Source organism: Salvelinus fontinalis, chromosome 10, assembly GCF_029448725.1.
Source record: "Salvelinus fontinalis isolate EN_2023a chromosome 10, ASM2944872v1, whole genome shotgun sequence".
Taxonomy (NCBI): domain Eukaryota; kingdom Metazoa; phylum Chordata; class Actinopteri; order Salmoniformes; family Salmonidae; genus Salvelinus; species Salvelinus fontinalis.
The window spans coordinates 24,368,111-24,385,329 of NC_074674.1; the positions used below are offsets into that span (position 1 = coordinate 24,368,111).

At 43.7% G+C, this 17,219-nt stretch overlaps 1 protein-coding gene across 1 annotated transcript in view; it reads left to right on the top strand.

Moving 5' to 3' along the window:
• LOC129863254 (collagen alpha-2(XI) chain-like) overlaps window positions 1-17,219 on the top strand; it is a 92,337-nt gene that overhangs the window by 57,506 nt on the left and 17,612 nt on the right. Inside the window, exons 7-12 of the mRNA XM_055935158.1 lie at window positions 7,700-8,398; window positions 12,937-12,981; window positions 13,342-13,461; window positions 14,429-14,467; window positions 14,724-14,777; window positions 15,099-15,152. Coding sequence (XP_055791133.1) covers window positions 7,700-8,398; window positions 12,937-12,981; window positions 13,342-13,461; window positions 14,429-14,467; window positions 14,724-14,777; window positions 15,099-15,152 — 1,011 coding nt within the window. The remainder of the gene's footprint in view (window positions 1-7,699; window positions 8,399-12,936; window positions 12,982-13,341; window positions 13,462-14,428; window positions 14,468-14,723; window positions 14,778-15,098; window positions 15,153-17,219) is intronic.

The window sequence follows — 17,219 nt, forward strand, 5'->3', positions numbered from 1 at the left end:
TATGGTCCAAGGTCATTGATGACTGCCTTCAGCTGATCTACTATGTAGAGACCGGTGTGTCTGTTGTCCCTTGTGTCTGTGCTCTTGTAGAATACTGGTTGAGATGTAGTTAATTATTCCTTGCCCACAAACATTTGACCACCTATCAGAGATTGCAATACAGTCTGTTTTCTCAATTATTTGGTTGACCTTCACATGAACTCTGTTGAACTCTGCATCCAGCAAATGAGTAGATAAAGCATGTCTGGTTGGAGGGGGGTATACTGGGCGAAGAACATTCAGAAATCTCTTCCAATACACGTTTCCTGTGAGAATCAGAGGTGAACCAGTTGCATACACAGCTCAAGCAAGACATTCATCAGCATTTCTCTGACTACATTCCTCCATTGAGTCAAAAAAAACGTCTGATTCCAGGAGAACCATGAGCTGTCGATAAGGTGTCTGATTCATCATTTTCACCTCGAATAGAAGTAGAGGTACTTTTGTCAGAGGTTGCTTGTTGTGAGCGCTGAGGGAACATTATGCACTTGGCCAGATGATTCTGCATCTTTGTTGCATTCTTCACATATGATTTGGCACAGTATTTGCAAATGTGCACAGCTTTTGCTTCTACATTAGCTGCAGTGAAATGTCTCCACACATTTAGTGCCCATGGCATTTTCCTGTAAAGATGAGAAAAAAATGAGTAAACAAATACCAAACACAATTCCATGTACAGATACATAGTTAAACAGTTAGATTAAACGACTCCTTTGTAAGATTTTTTTGTTAAATGAGACATGTATGGAAACAAGTGAATTAACACTCCTCAGTTATCAGGCTCAAGCAAGCTAAAACCCACATGGTAGCAAAAACTAACTAGCAGAAATGGTTAACAAGCTAGAAATGATTTAAACACTTTGCTGTAGGCTACTATTTACTTGTTAACAAAAAATCATGTATGTCATAAAATATATTCACCCCGCCCAGTATTGTAATCAAAACTTACCAGAAAGCATGTACTCCTTGGCTCAGACAGTGTAGTAGTGTAGGCTCAATAGCATCTCATTAGTGTGCAAGATCTTGAGAATCAGCTGTACATGTGATGGAATAGTGCACTGCACATGTAATGGAAGAATGCACTTTGCATGCAGAGGGTTGCAATTCCATTGAATTGGGGATAGTTTAACCAAAATATGCCACAATACCTAGAATTGCCTTGTGTATCCCACAAAAAAAGGTTCACTGTTATAAGCGAACTTTTTTTAATGAATTTAAGCAAAATTCCCCAAATTCCTAGGCTTAACTTCCCATGAAAAGCTTACGGGAAAATTACGGAAATTTACCAGAAAGTTTCCAACCCTTTGCAACCCTAACTAATGATCAATAGGGAATTGTAAATAGGAGTTGGGTTTCAGTTCAACAGCTGTTTAGAATCTATGGAATGTCAGTCCTGAACTCAGAGCTACGTGTCCTACGTTCTGTACATTGAGTCGGGAGCAGGATACGTGTTATTTGGCCATTTGCGCAGTTGTACTGCAAGGACTTCTGATAGGTCAACCCCAGGCTATGGTGGGGGATTATAATTGGCATCTTGTTCCTTTGTTCGGTGGAGAAAAGCTGAGGACAGGGGAGACAGAACATCTAGCTCCCAGCATAACATGTTACGTACGCCTCATGGAGGAGGGAACGCAATACCCTGCTACAACTCAACTCCCCGTGGAGTGAAAAAAGGTATGTGATTGTAGGTGCGGGTAAGGATGACAGAGGCAGAGAATATTACCATTTACAGGGAATTTATTCTTCCTTCACACGGTAAGGTGGGGAAAAGGGGTTGGACGAAACCAAAACAAAGAAAGTTAAAGTTCCCCCTCTCCCACCTTACCTGTCTACCCATTGGTTACCTATTCTTAGCACCACCTGGCGCGCTAACCAAAATACACAGGGTGGTCCGCCCAGGTCTTACCTTGTGTACATAGACAGAGTAAATACAACGGGTATATGTTTTGTTAACTCGAAATGACACAACGACAAGGTTCCAGCTTAACAAAGTTTACTATACTATATGAACACACTACAAGGTAGCCATTACACTCAAGGCTAGGTCCATCAACCAACCGACTCCCTGCGCAGGCGCACTCTTGACCGAGTGATAGCCCCGTAATAACAGAAGTATAGGGATACTTAAAACATGAACTTAACATGTATGCCTGCAGGCCTCTTGCCTAAACACTCCCAAGATGCCTTCCCCTTCCCCCCTGGGAACAAATTAAATAGAATTATTCAAACTTAGGGAACAATTTGTCTGTTGTCCATGTCTGTTGTCTGTAACTTGTGAGGTGTGGAAACACTTTGTTGCTTTTATGAATTTTGTCTTGCTGCTTTTTGTTCTATGTTGCTCTGCCTGTATGCTATGTCTTGCTTGTCCTATGTTGCTATGTCTGTATGCTATGTCTTGTTCTATGTTGCTATTGTCTATATTGTAATTGTTTTTAATAACCTGCCCAGGGACTGCGGTTGAAAATTAGCCGGCTGGCTAAAACCGGCACATTTACTGAAACGTTGATTAATGTGCACTGTCCCTGTAAAAATAAAATAAACTCAAATAAATAAAATAAACTCAAATTTAAATAAACCAAAAACACTAGGTACTATATACACTTACCTCTTCAGGAGCAGCTACAAAAACACATTCAACAAATTTTCCAGACCAACAATCAACACAGGACATACGAAGAAGTTCTCTCTCCTAACAAAGGAACACTGCCTTTTCAAGCTGCTGAAGGAGTCCGTAATTGCAGATAGCTATATCCGCTGACGAGAGGGCGGTGTCAGAGCTCCAACTAGTGATGGGCCGACCAATCAGCTGCTTTGAAATCCAGGAAGCCATCCTGAAATACACACACATACAAACCCACAACAACACAGAAACTGGGGTATGTAACAATCTATGATTTGTTCTTCTCGAATAAACATATTTTTCTCCTCCTGATTTGCTTTGGAGTTTGTGTTATTGAATAACATCAATTGCTAATACTTGGTGCCGTGACCCGGATGAATTGGTCTGAACAACAAGAACAAGAAAAACGTATTAACTGTGTGATGATCCAGATTAAAGAGAGAAGGCTGTGCACAACCCACTTTGGGGAGTCAACTCTTAATCTCCTGATTGATGGCAGAATTGCTGGGTGAGTCTAGCCCAATATAATTTTAAAATAACCAAATCTGGTTAAAATAGTGCATGCAATGAGTGATATGTATCTGTGATGTATAAGTCCTTTGTTTTATTACAGAGTTTAGTCCTTTGTTACTCTATTAAAAGGTCGGAGTCCTTACTCTATTTGAAGGTTGGTGCCTTTAAACAGCTTGGAATATTCCAGAAAATTATATCATGGCTTTAGAAGCTTCTGATAGGCTAATTGACATCATTTGAGTCAATTGGAGGTGTACCTGTGGATGTATTTCAAGGCCTACCTTCAAACTCAGTGCCTCTTTGCGTGACATCATGGGAAAATCCAAAGAAATCAGCCAAGACCTCAGAATTTTTTTGAGTCTGTTTCATCCTTGGGAACAATTTCCAAATACCTGAAGGTACCACGTTCATCTGTACAAACAATAGTACGCAAGTATAAACACCATGGGACCACGCAGCCGTCACACCGCTCAGGAAGGAGTCCTAGACATTAGCGTACTTTGGTGCGAAAAGTGCAAATCTATCCCGGAAAACAGCAAAGGACCTTGTGAAGATGCTGGAGGAAACAGGTACAAAAGTATCTATATCCACAGTAAAACGAGTCCTATATCAACATAACCCAAAAGGCCGCTCAGCAAGGAAGAAGCCACTGCCCAAAACCGCCATAAAAAAGCCAGACTATGGTTTGCAACTGCACATGGGGACAAAGATCGTACTGTCCTCTGGTCTGATGAAACAAAAATAGAACTGTTTGGCCATAATGGCCATCGTTATGTTTGGAGGAAAAAGGAGGAGGCTTGCAAGCCGAAGAACACCATCCCAAACGTGAAGCACGGTGGTGGCAGCATCATGTTGTGGGGGTGCTTTGCTGCAGGAGGGACTGGTGCATTCACAAAATAGATGGCATCATGAGGGAGGAAAATGATGTGAATATATTGAAGCAACATCTCAAGATATCAGTCAGGAAGTTAAAGCTTGGTCACAAATGGGTCTTCCAAATGTACAATGACCCCAAGCCTACTTCCAAAGTTGTGGCAAAATGGCTTAAGGACAACAAAGTCAAGGTATTGGAGTGGCCATCACAAAGCCCTGACCTCAATCTTATAGAAAAGTTGTGGGCAGAACTGAAAAAGCGTTTGCGAGCAAGGAGGCCTACAAACCTGACTCAGTTACAACAGCTCTGTCAGGAGGAGTGGGCCAAAATTCACCCAACTTATTGTGGGCAGCTTGTGGAAGGCTACCTGAAACGTTTGACCCAAGTTAAACAATTTAAAGGCATTGCTACCAAATACAAATTGACTGTATGTAAACTTCTGACCCACTGGGAATGTGATGAAAGAAATAAAAGCTGAAATAAATCATTCTCTCTACTATTATTCTGACATTTCACATTCTTAAAATGAAGGGGTGATCCTAACTGATCTAAGACAGGGAATTTTTACTAGGATTAAATGTCAGGAATTGTAAAAAAATGAGTTTAAATGTATTTGGCTAAGGTGTATGTAAACTTCCGAACGTCAACTGTAAATATTGGGGATAAATAATAATATGATGACATTGCAGAGAGATAAGGATAGTTTGAAAGCCTTAAAAGGAGAAATTCTGTTCTCCAATCTATCTATTCTCACACTGAGTTGTGCAAGGCAGATCAGGTTTCAAGCATCTGGTCAGCACTGCCTGGCTTTGAGTCAACAGATTCTGACAGCAGTGACAAACGATGTCTTAGGCCAACCAGAACACAGGCTGTAAAAGGAAGTAAAGATACACTTCTAGAGACCGTAATCACACATAAATCAGCATCTGGATGAATGGTCAAAAACGTTTTAGCATCCACCAGACGTGGGTATCAAAGTTGTGCCGGTTCCAAGTGAAACCAACAACATTATCGTTCAGTAAAAGAGAAACCTGGTGTATGTCATTATTGCGGAATTTCTGGTCACTGGCAATGAGAATGTCGAAAAAGAAAACGTGCTTTTATGAGAAGTGGCCAGGAGAAGAAGGGTCTGTCTAATGGAAAATGGAATCAAGACAACAGGCCCAACGACACAATGCTTGGGCAGAAATTAAAAAGCTCTCTCCGACTCGGCAGCAGAGTTGGCTGGATGCTGTGGAGGTAAACAATTGGCCCAGCGTCGTCCGGGTTAGGGAGGGTTTGGCCGGCAGGGATATCCTTGTCTCATCGCGCACTAGCGACTCGGGCCGGGCGCAGTGCACGCTGACCAGGTTGCCAGGTGAACAGTGTTTCCTCTGACACATTGGTGCGGCTGGCTTCCGGGTTGGATGTGCATTGTGTCAAGAAGCAGTGCGGCTTGGTTGAGTTGTGTTTCGGAGGATGCATGGCTCTCGACCTTCGCCTCTCCCGAGTCCGTACGGGAGTTGCAGCGATGAGACAACACTGTAACTACTACCAATTGGATACCACGAAATTGGGGGGGAAAAAGGGCAAAAAAAATTGAAATTATTTTTTTTTTTAAATATATGTATTTTGCAGTAGATTTTTTTTTACTAGATATGGATGCTGAAGTCACTGTATTTCACATATCTTATGCAAAACATATATGTCCATCATTATTACGAACAACTTGACAGAATATCCCATCTACAAAGGACCAAGCCCGGGATGTAATGGCATCCTGGTCTTTGGAGGAGATTAGGTAGAGAACATCCTGGACTTGGGACGACATAATGGCAGGAGAGAAGAGCCTGCCATGGAAGCAGGCGGAGCAGCGAAGGAGGGACAGCGACGAAGTTGGGGAGGAAGGCCACAGAAACCCCAATAAAAAAAATGGGGGGGGGGGGGGACACATGGAGCAGTCGGTGGAGCCGAGGAGTGAACCAGAGCCAGTCTGGGAGAAGAAGGAGAATTTGGAGGAGAGAAAAATGAGAGAGTTGGTGAGTTGGTGGAGGATGCACGGATTTTGCCTAAAGGAACGTGTTGTCAGTTTGGTGCCACCTGAGTCAGCTCCCCGTACTCATCCTGAGAAGTGTGTTAAAGTTCCGGAATAATTGATGCCGGCTATACGCACCAGGTCTCCAGTGCACCTTCACAGCCCAGTACGTCCTGTGCCAGCTCACCTTCACAGCCCAGTACGTCCTGTGCCAGCTCCTCGCACTTGCCGTGCGAAGTGTGTTAAAATTCTGGTACCATTGATGCCGGCTATATGCACCAGGTCTCCAGTACGTCTCCACAGCCCGGTACGTCCTGTGCCTGCTCCTCGCACTCTCCCTCAAGTGCGCTTTCCCAGTCAGGTGCGTCCTGATCCTGCTCCTCGCACTCTCCCTCAAGTGCGTGTCCCCAGTCCGGTACGTCCTGTGCCTGCTCCTCGCACTCTCCCTCAAGTGTGCTTTCCCAGTCAGGTGCGTCCTGTTCCTGCTCCTCGCACTCGCCCTGAAGTGCGTGTCACTAGTCCGGTGCCACCTGTACCGGCCCCACGCATTAGGCCTCCAGTGCCCCTCCCCAGTCCAGTACATCATGTACCTGCTCCTCGCACTCGCCCTGAGGTGCGTGTCACCAGCCTGGTACCACCAGTGCCGGCCCCACGCACCAGGCTTCCTGCGACGATCACCAGTACAGAGCTTCCAACAGCAGTTCCCAGTCCAGAGCTTCTGGCAACAGTTCCCAGTCCAGAGCTTCCAGCGACAGTTCCCAGTCCAGAGCTTCTGGCGATAGTTCCCAGTCCAGAGCTTCCGGCGACAGTTCCCAGTCCAGAGCTTCCGGCGACGTTTCACAGTCCGGAACCTCCTGAGACGGTCTACAGTCTGGAACCTCCTGAGACGGTCTGCGGTCCGGAACCTCCTGAGACGGTCCGCGGTCCGGAACCTCCTGAGACGGTCCGCGGTCCGGAACCTCCTGAGACGGTCCGCGGTCCGGAACCTCCTGAGACGGTCCACGGTCTGCTACTTAAGTAGCATTTTTTTAACTTTTGGGTTATGGGATATTGTTTATGTTTAGTTGTCTGTTAGCACTGCATTGTCGTCACGGTTAGGTTATTCTTTATTTGTTTTGTATTTGCTTAAGTTTCACTTCATTCATTAGAAGTATGTAGAACTCTACGTACGCTGCGCCTTGGTCCGACCATCATTATTACGAACAACGTGACAGATGTCACCTGCTAAATCCACTCCAATCAGTGTAGATGAAGGGGAGGAGACAGGTAAAAAAAAAAACATTTTATGCCTTGATACAATTGAGGCATGGATTGTGTATGTGTGTCATTCAGAGGGTAAATGGACAAGAAAGACAAAATATTTAAGTGCCTTTGAACGGGGTATGGTAGTAGGTGCCAGTTGCACCGGTTTGAGTATGTCAAGATCTGCAATGCTGGTGGGCTTTTCACGGTCAACAGTTTCCCATGTGTATCAAGAATGGTCCACCAGCCAAAGGACAACAAGTGCAAAAGGGGGTCCAAAAGGGGGGCAGAAGTGGGTGCAACTCAATATTACGAAGGTGTACCTACTTGTACTCTCAGTGTATAATCCTATTCAGCACCAGAATTCATAAATTATGTTTGTGTTGTGTCTCCATAGGATGTGTTTGGGCAGACTGGGAGTCAGCGTGGGGACGGGACATGGGGTCCCCACCAGAAAGGTATGGTGGGACGAGGAGACGTCTTTGTGGTGGATGAAGACACAGATCTGGCTGATCCAAATCTCCACGGGGGGCACCTTAATCCTCAGTGGAAACCCAGCAGGCAGGGCCCTAAGGGCAGCCATGAGGGCAAGCCTGAGCCCTCCTCCAAACTCCTGGACGAGAACATCACCATGGACAAGAAGACGGCAGACTCTGGACTGAGGGGCATCGGCCTGTTTCCCGGGAAACCCTCGGATGACAGCATTATTGATTTGGATCCTGAGTTTTCCTCGAAGAAGCCTTCCATTGTTAAGACTCCAATAAAGACCCCCCTGGACCCGGAGCACCCAGACTTTAACCTGCTGAGGCAGGAGGTGGAGGGGCCCCAGACCCCCTTACGGACCGCCCTCGCCCCCACCTCAGTGCCCCCTGCCCCCCCTCTAGAAGCTGTGACTGAGGAGAGGAGACCCACCACACACATCCCCACCCAGCCTGACCCAAACCCTGACTGTGCTATCACTGTGGAACGAGGACCAGAACGCCCAGGCACTGTGACCATCGTATCCAGAGAAGGGGACCTGGTTCTGGGCTCTGATGGCCAGATGTATAGGGTCCAGAGAGGGCCCCCAGGCAGAATGGGGCCCCCAGGAAAGGAGGTAAGAGTCTTCTGATATTTTTCATATTCCTCTCTTCACATTAGCAACTCCACAGCTCCAAATGGCACCAAGTGTCAATGTCTTCATTACCGCATTAGTCACAGCAATCACATCAACAAGCTTCTTTAATTGGTGGAGGGGGCATGAAGCTCTGCTATCCGGCCCAATCAGAAGTTTGCCTGGTTTACAAGACCGGGCCGGACCACTTAGATCCTTCAGAACCAGACCCAGATGGAGCAACATCTGGCCCAGTCTGGCTTGGTCCTGGAGCTTCAGCCTGGCTATCTGTCTGTTATAAAGGCCTGGGATCACTCGACACCATTACTGTGATTAATCCCGGCTGTAGAGAACATGAATGAAGAGTAAAAGGCTCTGCAGTGGGGAAGACTACAGTAATGAAGCACCTTCTCCTGGAAAGCAAGAATACATTATGGTCTCATGGGCTCCTGGCCATGGTGATATAGAGTTTAGAGTTTGAACAATGATACGATAATACGAAATACAGATTTTTTTTGTACACATTTGTACACATACACTCAAATTGAGTGGTCATCTATAATAGTACAGACATACAGTACCAGTCAAAAGTTTGGAAACACGTACTCATTCCAGGGGTTTTATTTATTTGTTCTATTTTCTAAACTATGAAATAACACATATGGAATCATGTAGAAACCAAAAAAGTGTTAAACAAATCAAAAATATATTTATATTTGAAATGTTTTCAAAGTAGCCACCCTTTGCCTTGTTGACAGCTTTGCAAACTCTGCCTTGATGACAGCTAAAATATATTTAGATTTGTTTAAAAAAATGTTGGTTACTACATGGTTCCATATGTGTTATTTCATAGTTTTGATGTCTTCACTATTATTCTACAATATAGAAAATAGTACAAATTAAGAAAAACCCTGGAATGAGTAGATGTGTTCAAACTTTTGACTGGTACTGTAATCTATAAACATGTATGCATAAACCCCCCAAAATACAGTGGATTAAAGGACAATAGCACTAATAATTAGGCACTAAAAATGTCTCCGTTGGAGGATAAGATGACAGGCTTTGGCACAGGCATTTACATTTACATTATAGTTACCTGATAACATTTCACATAGTTTATTATGTTCATCAAGACCGTTAAAATTTTCATTTTGGCTGGACAGCTGACAAAAAAGGTAATCCCTAATTTCATTGTATAACCCACAGTAAGGCATGAGCTTAAGTATCAATGGAACCAGAGTTACAAAAAGTACATACACATTTATCTATGAGAGTGTTTGTGTATCGCCCAGTCTCGATAGCGAGAGGGGCCATTTGACATCTAAATTTAGCAAACGCGCTTCTATATTGCTTGGATTAAACAGTACGTGCATAAGGTTATATCCCAAAAGTGCATTTAAAAAGGCAGTAGTTGCACAGTTTTACTTTCAGGATTGTTTATCCGTTAGTAACATTTTAGTTCATTGCTCTCTAAAAGTTCTGATTCAAAAGTACTACGTTCATTTCTAGAGGACACTTTGTCTGTATCGGTGTCGAGTCATATGGATGAAGTAATAAAAGGCTTTGAAATGGTATATGAACAAAAAATATTTGCAGTAGCAGCATCGCAAACCGTTAAAAAAAATACACTTTTACATAGATGTTCATTTGACGTTAATCTGCCAATTTAAAAATATATATATAGCGACTGGTGATGCCATATAGTTTTCCAGCCCATATCGCCTTGAATAGCAGCATTTGTCATGTATTTACCTACACCAAGTTCAAATCTGCAGGCATGGTTAAAACAGCATTAACACAAGTATAATTTCGGTGCCCCCATATTGTTGCAGCACAAGTACCGTAATAATAGGTAGCACCAATGAATGGAACAGTTTAATGAAACATTTAAATGGTAGGCCACCCATGGCTTTAGACTTTGCAATGATGGGGCCAAGGGCACGATTCATATGGTTAGCTATTTACTTAACAGACACATTGTAATAAAATAAACATTAGTAATCAACCCCAGATACTTGTACTCACTGACAACATGCTGTGTGTGTGTGTGTGTGTGTGTGTGTGTGTGTGTGTGTGTGTGTGTGTGTGTGTGTGTGTGTGTGTGTGTGTGTGTGTGTGTGTGTGTGTGTGTGTGTGTGTGTGTGTGTGTGTGTGTGTGTGTGTGTGTGTGTGCGTGCGTGCGTGCGTGCGTGCGTGCGTGCGTGCGTGCGTGCGTGCGTGCGTGCGACAATGATAGGTCTGGCTATAGCCCCTGACGTAGATGGCATTCCATGGAATTTTTATATCCTTGTTGCATGTAAATCTTATGTGTTATCTAAGCTTTACGGACTCATGCTGACATGACGTGACGTACAGTGCCTTCGGAAAGTATTCAGACCCCTTGACTTTTCCACATTTTGTTACATTACAGTCTTATTCTAAAATGAATTTAAAAAATAAAATAAAAATCTCTTCAATCTGAGCAGAATACACCATAATGACGAAGCTAAAACAGGTTTTTAGAAAGTTTAGCTAATTTATATAAAAATATATATTTCATATTTACATATCATTATTCAGACCCTTTACTCGGTACTTTGTTGAAGCAACTTTGGCATCAATTAAAGCCTTGAGTCTTCTTAGGTATGACACTACCAGCTTAGCACACCTGTATTTGTGGAGTTTCTCTCAATCTTCTCTGCAGATCCTCTCAAGCTCTGTCAGGTTGGATGGGGAGCGTTGCTGCACAACTATTTTCAGTCGAAGGTCCTGAGCACTCTGGAGCAGGTTTTCATCAATGATCTCTCTGTACTTTGCTCCATTCATCTTTGCCTCAATCCTGACTAGTCTCCCAGTCCTTGCCACTGAAAAACACCCCCACAGCATGATGCTGCCACCACCATGCTTCACCGTAGGGATGGTGCCAGGTTTCCTCCAGACGTGACGTTTGGATTTCAGGCCAAAGAGTTGAATCTTGGTTTCATCAGACCAGAGAATCTTGTTTTTCGTGGTCTAACAGTCTTTAGGTGCCTTTTGGAAAAAGCAATGCAGGTTGTCATGCTCCTTTTACTGAGGAGTGGCTTCCGTCTGGCCACTTTACCATAAAGGCCTGATTGTTGGAGTGCTGCAGAGATGGGTGTCTTTCGGGAAGGTTCTCCCATCTCCACAGAGGAACTCTAGAGCTCTGTCAGAGTGACCATTAGGTTCTTGGTCACCTCCCCCGATTGCTCAGTTTGGCTGGGCGGCCAGCTCTAGGAAGAGTCTTGGTGGTTCCAAACTTCTTCCATTTAAGAATGATGGAGGCCACTGTGTTCTTGGGGACCTTCAATGCGGCAGAAATGTTTTGGTGCCCTTCCCCAGATCTGTGCCTCAACACAATCCTGTCTCGGATCTCTACAGACAATTCCTTCAACCTCATGGCTTGGTTTTTGCTCTGACATGCACATTCAACTGTGGGACCTTATATAGACAGGTGTGTGCCTTTCCAAATCATGTCCAATCAATTGAATTTACCATAGGTGGACTCCAATCAAGTTGTAGAAACATCTCAAGGATGATCATTGGAAACAGGATGCACCTAAGATGAATTTTCAAGTCTCATAGCAAAGGGTCTGAATGCTTATGTAAATAAGGTATTTCTGTATTTTATTTGTACTAAATTAGCAAATATCTCGAAAACCCTTTTTTCACTTTGTCATTATGGGGTATTGTGTGTAGATTGCTGAGCATTTTTTTATTTTTTTTTATCCCTTTTAGGAAAAAAAATGGAAAAAGTCAAGGGGTCTGAATACTTTCCGAGGGCACTGCATATGATAGCTGACTAAAAAGACCAGAAACATTAATCTCCTTTTTTTTGTGTTGAATGTACTGGACCATATTCCTTGTGGTTGATTGGTGATGGTTGATGTTGCTGGATTGTTATTTCTCCCCACTAAGAGGAAGCCATTTTGTTGGTTGCGGTGGTATACTTTGCAGCTTCCAGAGTTTCCACAGGGCAGCGGGGCCAAGGTTAAATGCATGGCCATATTGCTGTGCTCTTTAGGCTTCTGAAAGCTTGTCTTTTTAGCTGGCTTAATGAGTATCTAAACTGTGGGCAGGAAGACCTCTAAAAGGTACTGACTTTTGGCTTTCATAGGAGGTGGGCTGCAGTGGAAACCCTGGTAAAGGGAATGTTTACTGGGGTCAGCTGCTCTCCTCTGACTTGCAGCCTGTCTCAGTCTGTTAATAGTGGACAGGGCGGATGTTGTAACCTATTTGGTAGTTAATGTTTATTACAGTACTATTAAGCTGTAGATGGATATGATGCCTCGGGGGCTCTTTGTCGACACTCATTTGGATTTTAGGATTCATCTGTTAGTCAATGAGTTGTTTGTTGTTGTGCTTGAGCTTACTAGGGCATCGGTTACATCACATTTGATTGTATGATACAGGAACTATATGAGAAGTTGAGAGGGCTGTCCCTCTGCACCCCACTGCATCCCTGAATTAACTTGAATGAATGTCTCACATGTTCTGTGATCTCTCTCTCTCTCTTTCTCTCTGTTGTTGTTTACGTTCTCCAGGGTTTTGCTGGTCACGCTGGCTTGCGTGGGTTCAAAGGTGACAAGGTAAGAGGAGTTGACGTTTTGGAATGGCTTGAGGTGGTTTTAATTGATAGCATCATGGCCTATGATTATATGTTGGGTTAGTCTGCTTGACCTACTCACATTTCAATGCACCTTTACTGTGTCCTACTAAATTATGGAATTGCAATAGGATCAGAGCGCGAACAGATTCTTTTTTACGACTGAAGTACAGATAATAATGAATGTGTTTACAGTTGTAAACCCCTAGCCTCTGCAGCCTCTCTTTGACTCCAAGTCCTCCTGTACATTTGTTTTCTCTCACAGTCCAATAGGACTGACTGTATCATTTCAGTTTATTCTAGGTGTAGATATTGTAACTAATACCTACTATATTTCTTACAGGGCCAGCTGGGGTCTGAGGGGCGTGCAGGGCGACAGGGGGATCCAGGCCCCCCCGGCCCACCTGGCCTGCCCTCTTTCTACCTGTGGAAGAACACTGTTGAGGAGTGGGCTACTTTTCAGGTGAGTTGACAACCCTCATTTCACCCCGAATCCTACCCCAACGTCACCCTATCTCGCTTAACCTGAACCTGAACCTCACTCCAAACCCAACTGAAATCTGTTACACCTCAACTCCACCCCTAAATCCCAACCCCCAGCTGTAACACAACCTCTCCCCAACTCCCATCTTAGCCTTACCCCAACTCCAGGGGGACATTCAGTCTAATGCTATGAACCTATAGACTGCCTGTGTAGGTTTGCAAAATACGGGTAACTTTCCCTAAATTGACAGTTACTTCTGGAAAATGTTTTAGATTTCTGGAAATCCTGGGAATTTGGGGAACGTTACCTGAATTTTGCAACCCTATTTTCCCCCAGAGGTTTTCCCAGATTAGCTGTACAGTCTTTGACCCCACACTGTTGGTGCGTGTGAGCTCGTGCTCCAGCCATCCCTCATCAGTTTGATCTTCCTGCCTGCTCTGAGTCTGAACACAGCTGCAGGCTGTGTAATACGGCATGATGATCATCGTGTTGAAAAACTGCATGGACATTATTGAATAAAGATGCGTTGTAAGAGTAAAGTAGTGATGGGCGATTTGTTACACTGGGCTTTGAACTGATACTGTGCTGCAGTATCTATTGAGTGAGGATGATGAAAATATGTTTTATTTTAGCACCAGTGCTTTGTTTTGAGAGGATATGGCACTGAATAAAAGCAGGAAAACCAAGAAATTTGACATTTGGGATGAGGCGTATAGCTGGATCTGCAGTTCACAACCAATGTTGTGAAAGCATCTGAAAACATAGGCACTTTTAATTTATGAGTGAAATGTCCCTTTAAGATGGCAATGATATGAACGATGGAACATAGGCATTAATAAAATTGTTATGTAAATCCATATACATTTCCTTTTTTTTTTCTTTTTTTTTATGAATTCTGACTTTGTGAAACTTGAAATAATCTGCCATGTCTCCATGTTTCTTCCAGAAAACCTCTTTCTACCAGTTGCTCAGCGCTGGCTGGCCTGTAAGTAATGGACATCGCTCCCATGACTGGGACTAGACTGGCTGGGAATGCATCCCAAATGGCCCCCTATTCCCTATATATAGTGCATTACTTTCGACCAGAGTCATATGGGTCCTGGCCAAAAATACTGCACTATAACATGAATAGGGTGCCATTTGGGACACAATTAGGGTCTTATAGAGTATACCGGTAATAGAATACAGCAGGGTGCATTATGGTTTTTCCTGACACTGTTCTGTTCTCTGTTTGCTTGCAGAGGGAGCAGGGACCCCCAGGACCAGCTGGGGAGATGGGGAAGCCAGGCCCACAGGTGAGTGAGACCCCTTTCCTGCATATTTGGTCCTACATTAGGTGTGGTGAAGAGTCTCATCATCTGGGTAGTATACCCAGATGATGAATACTGGTTTACATGACATGAATACTGGTTTACATGACATGAATACTGGTTTACATGACATAATGTAGTTGAGATGAACGCCTGATAATTCTCTCTCTCTCTAGTCTACACACTCAGCAAAAGTGTTGATTTATACTGTTTGACCTCTGTGTTGTGTTACACGTTTGTCTTATCTGTTGCTATCTGTCTGTCTCTATCTCTCTATCTATTCATCTCTTCTCACATCTCACCCAGGGGCCAACAGGTGATCCTGGTCAACGAGGGCCTCCAGGAGTAATGGGAGAAATGGTAAGTACTAATGACAGGGTACATAAAGGATACATGAAAAATACAGAAAAGTCTGCACACTGTATTTGGAACGAAGGTGACCTGACGAAAAACTTCTGGATCTAAACGTTGTCGTTAAAGTGGTAATTTGGATCATATTGAGTATGCGGGCCATTCTGTTATCAAATCAAGGCTGCATCCTACAGTGCATTCGGAAAGTATTCAGACCCCATTACTTTTTCCAAAAATGTTTACGTTACAGCCTTATTCTAAAAAAATAAATAAATACGAAATGTTTTTCCCTCATCAATCTACAACAAATACCCCATAATGACAAAGCAAAACTAGTTTTTAGACATTTTGAAATATCACATTTATTTAAGTATTCAGACCCTTTCCTCGGTACTTTGTTGATGGCAGTGATTACAGCCTTTAGACTTCTTGGGTATGACGCTACAAGCTTTGCACACCTGTATTTGGAGAGTTTTTCCCATTCTTCTCTGCAGATCCTCTCGAGCTCTGTCAGGTTGGATGGGTTTTTATCTGTACTTTGCTCCGTTCACCGTTGCCTCGATCCTAACTAGTCTCCCAGTCCCTGCCGCTGAAAAACACCCCCACAGCATGATGCTGCCACCACCATGCTTCACCGCAGGGATGATGCCAGGTTTCCTCCAGATGTGACGCTTGGCATTCAGGCCAAAGAGTTCAATCTTGGTTTCATCAGACCAGATAATGTTGTTTCTCATGGTCTGAGAGTCCTTCAGGGGCCTTTTGGCAAACACCAAACTCCACTGAGTAGTGGCTTCAATCTGGCCACTCTACCAGAAAGCGAATGATTGGTGGAGTGCTGCAGAGATGGTTGTCCTTCTGGAAGGTTCTCCCATCTCCACAGAGGAACTCTGGAGCTTTGTCAGAGTGACCATCGGGTTCTTGGTCATGTCCCTGACCAAGGCCCTTCTCCCCCGATTGCTCAGTTTAGCCGGGTGGTTCCAAACTTCTTCCATTTAAGAATGATGCAGGCCACTGTGTTCTTGGGGACCTTCAATGCTGCAGAAATGTTTTGGTACCCTTCCACAGGTCTGTGCCTTGACACAAACCTGTCTCTTCAGATAATTCCTTTGACCTCATGGCTCTGACATGCACTTTCAATCATGTCCAATCAATTGAATGTACCACAGGTGGACTCCAATGAAGTTGTAGAAACATCTCAAGGATGATCAGTGGAAACAGGATACACCTGAACTACATTTTTGAGTCTCATAGCAAAGGGTCTGAATGGTTGAATATTTGTAAATAAGTTATTTCTGTTTTTATTTTTAATACATTTGCTAACATTTCTTAGAAACTGTTTTTGCTTTGTCATTATGGGGTATTGTGTGTAGACTGCTGATGGGTATTGCGTGTAGACTGCATTGTGTGTAGACTGTATTTATTTAATCAATTTTAGAATTAGATTGTAACGTAACAAAATGTGGCAAAAGTCAAGGGGTCTGAATACTTTCTGAAGGCACTGTAAAATGTAGTTCACTAAATAGGGAATTAGGGTGCCATTTTGGGTGCAGAGAGTCTTTGCCGTGTTGCGTCTTAGCCTGTCAGAGACCTTAGCTGACTGAGCTATAAAGTAAAGCACAGACGCTATGGCCTAACAAGATGGCCCACATCAAAGACTGCTGAGGTTTTGGGCACAGCTGTAAACACTTCCTCTCCCTCCCCAATACAAGACAATACAGTGTCTGGACTGTGTGGCACACACGTGGCGTGGAGAATGGCTGTGTTGTGTGTGTGTGTGTGAATGACCATCGTGGCAAGTCTTTCTCACTATTACAATTAGAACATCAAGGAGTTAGAAATCGTGGGGATAATAACTAAAGTGCCAATGTATGCCGATGACTGAAATTTTTTCATAAGTCTGCAATCTAGATTCCCTGTACTGTCTCATTGAAGATCTTGATCACTTTGCTAGCGTCTATGGACTAAAAACCTAATTATGACAAGTGTACCATGTTAAGTATTGGATCGTTAAAAGACACTGTTTACACTACCTTGGAGTTTACCAATAAAATGGGCGGATGGTGAAGTAGACGTACT